The sequence below is a fragment of the Platichthys flesus genome, chromosome 2 (assembly GCF_949316205.1).
Source record: "Platichthys flesus chromosome 2, fPlaFle2.1, whole genome shotgun sequence".
Lineage (NCBI taxonomy): Eukaryota > Metazoa > Chordata > Actinopteri > Pleuronectiformes > Pleuronectidae > Platichthys > Platichthys flesus.
Window position 1 is genome coordinate 12,511,588 of NC_084946.1, and position 12,331 is coordinate 12,523,918.

The 12,331-nt window shown below is 43.4% G+C and overlaps 1 protein-coding gene across 2 annotated transcripts in view; it reads left to right on the forward strand.

Annotated features, from left to right (window-relative positions):
• kif21b (kinesin family member 21B) overlaps positions 1–12,331 on the forward strand; it is a 59,463-nt gene that overhangs the window by 29,317 nt on the left and 17,815 nt on the right. For both annotated transcript variants that reach the window (XM_062398296.1, XM_062398298.1), the window contains exons 12-26: positions 52–166; positions 424–562; positions 767–955; positions 1,082–1,281; positions 1,390–1,497; positions 2,692–3,008; positions 3,302–3,485; positions 3,747–3,950; positions 4,049–4,150; positions 4,477–4,642; positions 5,017–5,077; positions 5,270–5,318; positions 5,990–6,231; positions 7,295–7,363; positions 7,506–7,616. In XM_062398296.1, the coding sequence (XP_062254280.1) occupies positions 52–166; positions 424–562; positions 767–955; positions 1,082–1,281; positions 1,390–1,497; positions 2,692–3,008; positions 3,302–3,485; positions 3,747–3,950; positions 4,049–4,150; positions 4,477–4,642; positions 5,017–5,077; positions 5,270–5,318; positions 5,990–6,231; positions 7,295–7,363; positions 7,506–7,616 (2,256 nt within the window). The remainder of the gene's footprint in view (positions 1–51; positions 167–423; positions 563–766; positions 956–1,081; positions 1,282–1,389; positions 1,498–2,691; positions 3,009–3,301; positions 3,486–3,746; positions 3,951–4,048; positions 4,151–4,476; positions 4,643–5,016; positions 5,078–5,269; positions 5,319–5,989; positions 6,232–7,294; positions 7,364–7,505; positions 7,617–12,331) is intronic.

The window sequence follows — 12,331 nt, forward strand, 5'->3', positions numbered from 1 at the left end:
TTCTTACACCACCGGCTCTAATCTGAACAACATGCTTTGCTCCTCCTCCAGTCCGGAGCTGGAGAAGGGTCTGAAGAAACGAGTGAAGCTCCACGCTCATGAGAACGGTGAGAACGGCCTCAATGGACAGAATGGAGAGATCGATTCAGACGACAATTACATTGAGGTAAGTCGATGTGGGAAGTTAAGTTACTTGATTAGGTTTTTCAGGTACCTTAACTTAACTGTAGGATTTATTTCTCGGACAACTTTTTACTTTAACTCAGTATATTTGAACAGAAATGACTGTATTTTCTGCTCCTACATTTTTTAAACAGGCTCCTTACTTTCGCAAGCATAGAACCCAAAGTGATAAGATTCAAGTCTAACATCAGTGTTTGTGTGTGTGTGTGTGTGTGTGTGTGTGTGTCTGTGTCTGTGTAGGACATCATGTCTCCGCTGCAGGAGGAGAGCGGCTGTGATGAAGATGAGGGGGAGGAGGAGGAGGAAGGCAGGGAGGAGGAGGACGAGTTTGACAGCGACGAGAGCCTGGTGGATTCAGACTCGGACTCGGATGAGAAAGGTGAGAATCTGACAGCTGCGACAACTCACAGGGACCTGACCCATTTCCCATTCCTGTTCTGTTTCCTGACAGCTCGTACTCATTTGTTTGCGTCTCTGTCACAAGACCTTTTGAACCTTTACAAAAAAACATGAGACATGATGCCAATATAAATACACAACGCATAAAAATGTGTGTCTGACCTTTGCCCCCTCCAACCGGCAGCTAACTTCCAGGCGGACCTGGCCGACCTGACCTGTGAGATCGAGATCAAGCAGAAGCTGATAGACGAGCTGGAGAACAGCCAGCGGAGGCTGCTGATGCTCAAGCTGCAGTACGAGGAGAAGCTGATCCTCCTGCAGAACAAGATCCGAGACACTCAGCTGGAGAGAGACCGTGTGCTGCAGAACCTCAGTGAGCACCATGGGATTTGTAGTTTACAGATATAGTTGAGGAATTTGTAAAACTCAAAAGCAGGTTGGGTGATCAGTGGAAACGTTAACAGGGGCATGTCATCAACATTGTGTCATGGCTCCACAGTGTCCATGGAGAACTACACAGAGGAGAAGGCGAGCCGGATCAAGCAGGAGTACGAGAAGCGTCTTAAGGAGATGAACCGTGACCTGATGAAGCTGCAAGTGGCTCAGAAGGAGCATGCGCGTCTCGTCAAGAACCAGGGGAGGTATGAACGGGAGCTGAAGAAACTCCAAGTTGAGGTCAACGACATGAAGAAAGCCAAGGTACGGGCAGCGCAAGGAGAGTGGGGGTGTGAATAAAACTGAACTTTACGAGCAGGAAATACTCAAACTACGTCAGCTAAGAGAGACTGACCTCGGTGCTGTCTCCAGGTGACTCTGATGAAGCAGATGAAGGAGGAGCAGCAGAGGAGGAGGATGATGGAGGCGAAGAGGAACCGTGAGATCGCCCAACTCAAGAAGGAGCAGCGCCGCCAGGAGGTCAGTCTGCATGTTGTGCAAAGATATATTTGTTCTCATATTGCTGATAGCATTTTTGTACTCCACACAGTACGACTGAATACCAGATACTTGAGCCACAATAAATATTTTGCACACTAACTCACATTTTTCCTCTGTAGGTTTAGATTTCTAATGCCACACACGCTAATACAATTATTGTACATTCTTTAGGAGATAGCTTAGAATAATAAACTGAGCAGTGTTAGGTATACATTTTATATATATATTTAATCTATTTTACACATCATGCTCCAAATTAAAACTTTACAAGTGTATATAAGGCAACACTATGCAACTTGTTTAGCTCAAAGTAGCTTCAAAAAGACTTTGATGGAACACTGAATCACAATGGAGAGAATGAAGCCTCTCTCATTCCCTCTCTTCATCCTGAACGCCTGTTCTTTCCCTATGCAGCTTCGGGGAGGGATTAAAATCTCTTGTAAGAAGTGTGTTTCTGATAATAATCAGGCCCAGTAAGTTTGAGAGTTATGCTGAGCTGTAGATCAGTTACAAAGATTCAGAAGTCTTTTAAAATATCGAGAATTAGGAACAAAGTTTGGTGAATTTGTTACAGCAGCAGCTCGTTTGTTTTAGGATGCTGGGGATCTTGGGTAATATCCACTGTTCAGTTGAGTTTCAGTTCAGTGAGTGGGACGACAGTGTCTGAGAAAAGGCCAACATTGATGGGCTTAGATTTTTCTGTTCACCAAATCCAAGTATTTCCTCGGACATAGAGCCTAACAGAATTAATCATGTGTAGCTGCAGAGGGCGCTGTTGCATAGGGAAAGTTAAAAAACCTTTGCCTGTGTGTCAGCCCAGCACACACAAAAAAAACTGTGCTCACAGATTGTTGATATCACTTCAGGAAGATCAGTACGAACTGTACTCGTATAGATATCCATCTTTATTTGTACTTTCCTGGAGTAGAGCGATTATTAATCAGCGTGAAAACATTTACACTGTCATACTGTGGGGCTCAATCATAATCCTGTTATTTAGTATTTCACCTTTAAATCCTTTTATGGTCTGTAGCTTGTAAGACTGTTATGCAAAAAGATTTATATATCAACCTCAGTAATGAAATGACCGTGTGAACAGCAGTAAAGAATTGAGATTAAGTCGACACAGTTGTAGACACATTAAAGAGCCGTGTCTCCTCTGTTATCCCTCAGTACCAGATCCGGGCGCTGGAGTCTCAGAAGCGGCAGCAGGAGATGGTGCTGCGCAGGAAGACGCAGGAGGTGACGGCCCTGCGGCGCCTGGCCAAGCCCATGTCCGACCGCGTGGCCGGACGCGTGGCCCGCTGGAACCAGGCCTCTCTGGGTACAGACTCTGGAGCTGAGCTCTCAGCCAGCACCACGGCGAGCAGCTCCGAACCTGACACGGGGAGGTCGGTGAGCGGCCTGGTGAGACAGTGGAACAACAAGAACAATGTGATGGGATACCTGGGAGAGAGCGAGGGAAGCATGGATGGAACCAGGGTCATTGGGTAAGACTGGCTGGAATGTGTTTGATGACTCTCTATTCACTTGTCAGTTAACCAGACAGTCAGTATCAAAGCTGTTGACCTCTAACTTAATTGATAAAGTTTAAATTTCATTTCATTGGAAATTTCTGAAGCATTCAAGGAGTCAGAGAATACTTCAGTTTAATTTGTTTATATAATAAATAGAATCTATACAACAACATTTCATGACATGACATTTTTTCAAAGCACTTCATTGTCAGTGGCTGCTGATTTCCATCTCTCATCACCTCTCCCATCTCTTTATCTCTTTCCAGCAGCAGGAAGAAGTTGCAGAGGAAGCCGGCCCTCCAGGCCATTAATGGAACAGCAGGCAGAACCAGCAGCTTCTCCAAGTCAGCCCGTCAGAAGTGGCAAACCCTGGAACGGCGCATCATGGACATCGTCATGCAGAGGATGACCATCTCTAACATGGAGTCTGATATGGATCGCCTGATCAAGGTAGGAGCAGCACTGGCTCTGTGACTGTAGATAGAGGTGGATAGAGCCCGTTGTTTGAATTGTTAAGGGATCTAAAGGACAGGCAGGCAGTTTAATGTTGCAGCATCAAAGCTTGTATCTGAAGTTACATCAGCAGCTTTGTTGGCACATGTCGCCTCACTAAGCGAATCCAAAGTCTGACAGGAGCGTCCTTCCTCACTTTACAGATACACTCTGCATAATCGCTTGTTTTAACCGTGCTTCTGTATTTTGTCGAGTCAGAAGCGAGAGGAGCTGACGGCCCAGCAGGAAGCACTGTCACATAAAAGGGAGGTGCTAATGGCAGATGGGGAGGGGCCAGAAGCAGAGGACCGCCTCCTACTGGAAATTAATGAGGACATCGAGGTGCTGAACGCCAACATAGACTACGTCAATGACAGCCTGTTTGACTGCCAGGCCACCATTGTACAGATAGAGGAGACCAAGGTACACACACTTACACACATACACACACATACATACACACGCGCTGTTCAGAGTATTGGGAAGCCTCAAATGACTTCTTATTATGTGTTTTCCTGCAGGATGAGCTGGACTCGGTAGACACCTCTGTGGTGATCAGCTCTTGCTCCTTGGCTGAGGCACGCCACCTGCTGGACCACTTCCTGAAGGCCTCAATTGACAAGGTGTGTTAACAGAAAAATTGCATATGTTGAGGTATTGTTACCAATAAATATCATGTGTGATCTTTATAGTCGTTTATGTTCTGTTTGCCGTCTTTAAGCTGAAAATTGTATTTTAATACTGTCATTGTGTGTTACTTATGTGACTGGTTGCAGTGCCATCTAGTGGTGACTCTTTGTGTTACAAGATATTACAAGAGTAACAACTGGACAAAGTTAGTGTATCACTACTGTATCTGGGCATGTCTTAAACCTCTGGTTGTGTGTGGTTGTGTGTGTGTGTATGTGTGTGTGTGTGTGTGTGTGTGCGTGTGTGTGTGTGTGTGCAGAGTTTACAAGTGGCTCAGAAGGAGTCTCAGATCAGACTGCTCGAGGGCCAACTGAGACAGACGGACGTGATTGGCTCATCCCACAATCACATGATCCTTGATGCTCTGCGAGAAAAGGCCGAGTACATTCCTGAACTCCAGGCTCTCATCCACAATGCACAGCAGGGTGAGGAGAGATTTTTGAGTGTCTGTGTGTAGACCTTTTTCTTCTCTTTTTGGGGTTTGTGTTGTTTTGTTACCCAAAAAAAACTTCATTATAGAATCAGAGTTTGTGTATAAAACTTGAAAAAGGCTGTTATTATCTTTTCAACGATGTTGACTGGCAGTAAACCATGCAGCAACATCTGTAATACAGTACCAGATGGAGAGTTAACATGTGCCTGTATTCGTGCTTTTCACTGTGTCACTCTTCAGTTATGTTTTGATGCACGTAAAATCTGATTGGAAAACTGAAAATGATGAGTCTAATCAGCTTTGTAGGTTGTGGCGGCGTATGATTTACTGTGGACTTGACATGTTGTGGGTTTTGTCTGCTTACAGAAAACGGTTATACCAGCACAGACGAGGAGCCCTCTGAGGTCAGCCAAGCCTCTGACAGCAGGTGAGACTGCAGAGCCTGCTCGCCCACACAACACAACACCCCCCTCAAACAACATCCACCTCATTGTTAAAATCATCCGTTCAAAAAAAATCCTACTTAGTTTTGATTCGGTAGAAATTTCATCTGAAAAACACGCAGGTCTTTTCTCACGTCTCTTTGATAACTCGATTCCCCTTGTCTCTCTTTCCGCAGTGTTTCTCAAATAAAAGAATCCAACAGCCAAGAGGATTTCAAGACAAAGGTACAGCTGCTTATATGTGCACACATTTTACTAAGCTCAGCCACAGATATCGCAGACTTAAAGGACTGGATATAAATAGATCATTTTACTGCTTTACTAGATTTTAATACAACTTTTTGTATTTTCTTCATAGTTCCTTTAGTGTCAGTTCGCGAAACATCATGGGATACATTTTTACAGTACCCAGAATTTTCAGACCGCTATGAAACTATATGATAATGTTGAAAGTGTTTTTTGAACGTTTACCCGAAATTGTACACACACTTTAGTTTGTCTGAGTAGCTGCTATTCCTGAGTACTACCACAAGGAGGCAGTATAAGCATGATGTATAGTTGGATGAAGCCCTGACGACACCAATCCCTCTTCATTTCTTGTTAATGCAACACTCTCTACTCTTTCTTATGCTTTCAGTTTCAGTTTCTCTCCATCATGCCTTCGTTTGACCCTTCAAATGCAGCTTTTTCTTTTCTATGTTGTTTGTTCTGCTGGTCCACATTCTCTTTTGCCTTTTTTTCAATATTTGCTGGCTTTTTTCTTAATTTCCTCTTGTGCCTTAATTAAATTCAGGCCTTTATCTTTATTCTCCCAGTTTCTGAACCGGCTGTCCTCCTTCTTCCTCATTTCATTCTATCTTCTATGATAAACAAACGATTGCACATTTCTCACCCAGATGGAGCCCCGTCTGTCGGCTCAGATGAAAGCGGTGTCTGCAGAGCATTTGGGTCCCACACTGGATCCCTCATCAAGCAGCAAGCAGCACATCACCAAATCCCTGGCCTCGCTCACCGACATCCAGGAGGACGGCCTGAGTCTGGTGAAAGGGGGCCTGGGACTCAGCCTGTCTGTGCGAGACCCTTACCACAGGGAGAGGGCATCGCGCACCATCAGTCTGCCTGTCAGGGGACACACCTTGTAAGTCATGAACTGTATCTGAACTGCAATGGTAAAGAAATAATGATAACTCAGACGAAGCGCAACAATCCTCTTCGAGTGTTACCAGGAACGGAGAATTATCAGGAGGCCTGCCTCTTGTTTTTCTGCATCCTTGCATTCTGACAACTCCTCACAAGTGATGATTACTGCAGCGCTGCAGAGGGTGAAGCACTTTCTGCACAGATCTCCTTTTTATGTCCAACACCTCCTCAGGACTATTAGAGGAGCTCAAGCCTCCTTCATCGACTCCACAACCATTATCACACTTTTAGCTGAAAACTTCACAAACGTGTCCCTTACTTTTAGTTAAGTAACAACAAATACTAGTAAATGTATATATTACTTATGTTTTCATCACTGTACTGTACTAGCAAACTACTTTTCAGCGCTCTGTAATGTACACTGTGTACACAGCATTACAGTTGGCCCAGTATATGTCAGTATATTTTGTCAAATTAGTTGAGCGACTGAAAAACGTGCTCCATATATTCTGTTCGTGTTCAGGAATCATCTCTGTGCTGCGTTGCCTGTTGAATCTTCATCAGTTACAGAACTTCGTCTCAAATCCCACTGATGCGAAACATTTGTTTTGCTGAAGCACAGGAAAAATTGCAGCTAAGCATAAAACAAGTAACAGAAATACGAAATGTAAACATGAGGGTAATTGCATAACCACAACACCCTGAGGAATGTAACAAATACTTTGAACTGGAGTGAAAAACATTTTTTTTTTTTACGTTATATTTACGAATTATGGACACAACAAGAATTTTAAACATCCCCCCTACTAATATCCTACTGCACATTTCCAAACTAACAACCAAAACAAGAAGCCTGACTTTTTTTAAGGTTATAAAACGGCTTTAGGGAGAAGACAGTGAAATGTGCATCCCTCCTTAGGGATGGGAAGCCTGGTTGTGTGTGATTTGATATTTAAAGAAATGAGTCTGTGAGCTGCATTAGTCTGCTAGAAATGCCATTGATACCACGCACCCCCCCTGGAAATCTGCTTAGTTTGCTTGTTTGTTTGTGTGTGTGTCAGTCCCAGGCAGTCTCGGGGCTATGACACTTCCCCTATAACGAGGAGGAAATCTTACGACCGCTCGTTCAGGTACATGTTACGCTCAAATTCAAGCTACTCTTCAAGCAAATTGATGCATAGTGTGACTGTGTAATGTGATATATGCAGCCATTGTTGTCTTACACTGTCCCTCCTCTTCCCTAACCTCCCTCTTCCTCCCGGCCCGTATCAGGCCCACTGACGGCTACACCCCCCCCTCCTCCCCTCCTCTGAGGACGAGGACCGATCGCAACGTCTTTTCAAGGCTCACCAGCAACCAAACCCAAGGTTCTGCCCTGGACAAGTGAGTGCACTCCTGCACATATGCACACACACATACACACACACACACACACACACACACACACACAAACACACCTTTTTTTACACACATACCTTTCTTTACACACATACTCACAATCAATTCAGTCGCACTTTGAACCATTCTTTCTTTTCCTTTTGTTTTATTTCATATGTTTAAGGTCTTTAGAGGCGCTGAAGGTCAGGCCTATCGAGAGCACAGTGCTTTTGTCTGTGGTGTAGATGAGCCTTGTAAAAGTGTGCTATTCCAAGTGTTTATCTCCTAATGAATCCCACCCTGAGACCAAAATAATTTTCATCTGGCAGTGTACACTCTGGTGAGGGGGGGGGGGGCGACAGATGGTGTAAACATTCACAGAATCCAGGTGTAGAACACTCTCAGGAGTCATTGATGATGTAATCACCCGAACCACAATGACAGGCTTCTCAGAGATGCATTTAGCAACACTAGCAACAAGGTGTAATTATACTATTTCCAATCGATACATAATTTCCAGGAAAACAAACGCAAGGGAGGAGGGAGGCGGCTCGGATAGAAACATCCTGATATGTAGGAAATTACGGTTTGGCAAGAGAACGTCAAACACCATCGAAATGTATCCAATAAAAACAGACCTGAAAAAAAGATAATGATAAAATGTAGTTTGAGGGAAGACTGTTTGAATTCATGGTCATTTTTCAGGGTTAGTTCGTTTTGATGTTCTGTTGAATAAGCTTATAATGCTCCGCCATCCTATTTTCGCAACCGAACACAACAGACACGTTTGCACAAAGTCTGAAGTCTCGTATCTACACAATGTAGAATGAGAGCTGCTGAGTCTGGAATGAGCTACCGGCCCTTTTTCCTTTCCCGGTAACAATCGATTAAATCTTTCAGCCGTTAATGTAGCCCAGCGTTTGGCTGCGCGGGCGAAGTTGTTTGCTTTGTAATCTTTATTAATACAGAACATTTCGCAGATTTATCGACCTCTAATCGTTAGCGAGGATCGACGAGGATGCCGTGTGAAGTGGGCTAGGTGGTCGTGTTTTTGTACTCGTGTATGAATATTGGTAAGTGTTGTGTGCGCTGAAGCCTGTGCCTCCTCATTATCAGGAGCAGGGGTAGTAGATGAGGTGGTGCCAGTGATCCTCCATGCTCTCAGCCATTTTTAATTAACTGGCTGAGAGTGTTGTAGGATGTTTATGATGTTGGATTGCCTTTTGTGAGGTTCCAACAGGAGAAGCTTTTACAGGACAGAAACTTGTTTTGATTTTTTTGCATTGGCATTGTTGTGTTTTGAAGAAAGACATTAACATCACTTTGACATTTGCACTTTATGTGAGGTGTCTGTGGTGTAAATGTTTTTAATGTATTTTTATTTAAACTATAATTTTAATTATATTCTGTTTCCTTGTCCTTACATCACACAAACTGACCTAACTCTGTCACTTCATTTAAACTCACAATCACAAACCCACAGACAAGCGAAGCTGATTTATTAAAATAATAATGAGTTTGGATCGTCTGTGTGAATTCTGTGTAATTGGGTGTCAAATGAGAAGCTGTCTAACTCGCAAAAAAAGAAAATAATGATGTTTTCAAGTACATCTTTGCAAATTCCAAAAACTTATGAAAATGCAGTAGGCTCTTCTTTCTGATTGTGAATGTGTGGATGCACTAGATTTTGAAAGACACATAAGAATAAGAAATGTTAATTATAAACTGGGAGTTTCTAGCCTCCTTTCGAATGATGACACGTTGCATCCCTGCTCCCGTTTGAAATCTTCTCAATACATTTGCACTTCTAAAAAAAGAGTTTGTCCCGAGAGTCAGATATCAATATGCTAATGGGGTTCAGTATGTGGTGCAGACAGTAAATAGCAAGAAACTTCTGTCACCTTTTAACAGCGTTGTTCCCTCCAGACATTTCCAGAACCGTTCCTGTTCAGAGTGTAACGAACAGGCTCCCAAGGTGACAAACCCGAGGCTATAAAATATTTACAATATAATAACACTGTTATTGCACTGCTGCACACATAGCAGCCTCTATACCTTGTCGCTACAGCAAAGGTATGGGTGTGGTCTGGATTAAAATCCTCCACGGCTGTGACAGGCTTGTCTGTGAGATTGATTGACATCCTTATCTTCCAATCGAATGGATTTTTCCTTCTTTTAACCCTGTTTGCTTTGAACCCTTTTCTGTACTAATGACCTCGTGGCTGGAAAGAGTAGATGCAGCAGGGGACACTGACATTATGGAGTCATACGCAGAGGACAGAATCAAGTGCATGTCTAATTTGTAATGTCATGTTCTTGGACCTCTGTGTGTGGCTGTCCTGGCTTCAGTGCTTCCTCCTTCACTACTTCTTTTTTTCTCTCAATAACTCTTTTGCTAAAAATCTTTTTAATTGTTGACATTTTTGGAAATATGCTTAATTGGCTTTCTTACCCAGGATTTGATAGATAAGAATAATGACACTGACACCACTGTCACGTCTCTCAGGTCTGAATGTGAAGCTGCTGCTAATTTCTAAACCTCACTAATTAACACTTCTTATTGTGTGGGTTTGTTTAATTCCTTGATAAACCCAGTGTGATGAAGACGTTTTCATGCTAAGCTGATCTAATAGGCTGCTTGCTGTCATTTTAAACTGAACAGACAGACATGAAAATGGTATCCAGCTTCTCAGCTTACTCTTGGCGAGAATAAGCATATTTCTCCAAATGTTGGATTTCTGTTTCTTCAACCTTTTAACCTTTTAATATAAGCTGTCAAAACCACTAGTTCAACTCCACTAAACCAGCCATTGCTTCACGTGGGTATACCTACAGTAAACATGCTGTACCAAGGACAAAATCTGTAGACGCTGGTCAAAGAATACAGCCTGTTCAATGTTATGTTGGAATAAAAGCTAATTTCAAGGCAAACAGTCCGATAATCACTGAACAAGCTTTACTCTTGACTGAGCTTTCCTGCCAGTTTGCTCACTGCTTTTATCTAAAACCCCTCTAGTCACGCCTCCTTCCTTTAACCCTTTGCCAGTAACCCTTCTGTCTTCCCTTATCGTGTTTAACCCTCTCCTCTTCCTGCCCCGCCCTGCCCCTCCCTCTCCTTGCTCCTCTTCTGCCTCCAGGTCGGATGACAGCGACTCCTCGCTCTCCGAGGTGCTCAGGTAGAGGAACAGTGTCTGTCGCTCTCTGTCTTTTCCCCATTTGCCTGGTAAATTCACCTGGTGTCATCTCGTCTCCACCAGTGCTCTCTGCCTCACCCGCCCTCTCCACCGCCACCTCCTGCTTCTCCTTTACCTCCCTCTTGCGAGTGGTGGTCGTTGTGGTGCATGTTTTAACCACACCTGGCTTTCGTGACACAACTTTGTGATGTTGTGTTTCTCTGGCGTGTTTTTTACGCGGAAGACCAGAATGAACCTCATCCCTTTTTTACAGGCTTTTAAAAAACTAACATGAAATGGTGCCAAAACCCTCTCATGACTAATCACCATTAGATATTTCTGTTATTCAACTGTAAGGAAATCCTAGTCAGTCACTTGATAAATATGTATAACAGAGTATGTAACCCCAAAAGAAAAGAGGGGTGATAATTTGGCAAGTATACATATTGGCTTTCTTTCCAAAAATTAAGACGAGAGGATCGATAACAAGCTCTTCTTTATAAGCTAATTATACCACTAGCTATTTAGCATAGCTTAGCATAACGACCTCAAAGGTAGGGTTGGGAATTTGTTAAAATTGTTTTCATGCCCCGAAAGTCATCAATGGAAAATAGTGTCAGTTGCTCTCTCAGGACTGTCATAACGGTGACACTCAGTTCGGATGAAAGAATTGATCGCCATACCTGACGCCACTAACCCGCCTGCCTGCCTGCCTGCCTGCACCCAGCCTGTACTCTCGGTGCACTCGACCGGAGTCTTCAGCCGGAGAGACACACACAGCTGAAGCAGAGAGGAAAGTCAGAAGTTAGCGAGTCACACTACAGTCGTCTTCCAGCACTTGCCAGTCGGTGCACGTTCATGTGTTTTTGGTGCTAGCTTTGACGAGAGGGCTGATGGGAGGGGGTGGGATGCATTTGCTGCATTCTCTTACTAGCTTTTCCAGGATTACCAACCCTAGCTTTAAATTAAATAATGTTAATTCTAACACTATTTTCTTCTGTGGTGTTCATCTTCTCATCAAACTGTCAATAATACAGAAAATAGGCTTTTTTCCCAAACTATCAAACTATTCATTAAAGACAAATACAATGCAATTATATATCAGGTTTGCCACAGCATTAAATCCAGCTTCCGCTTTTTATGTTGTTGCTTTAGGTGCATCATTAATGATACAAACAAAATGTCCTCATCACTCTGACCAGTGCTTCCTGTTTGCGGGGCATCATCGCACAAATAGATGCAGCTCACCCCTCTCGGCCTGTTTTCTCTTTGTACTGCAAAGAGCACACACACTGATCTCCCTCCATGTTTTTATTAATCTGCTCGTCTCTAGGCTCTTGGCCCTGAAACATCCATTAGCAGCTGTTATATAGTGCATTACACGGCACACCATGATATCTCACTGGCCCTGATGGAAAGGGAACAATTTCAACCGTTTGGAATGGCAAACCAAGTTAAGAACTGGACTGCTAAATTTGGCCATATCTTTTTAATGCAGCATATTATTTCGAAAAAGAGACACTGCAGTAAAATCAAGTATTCAACAAA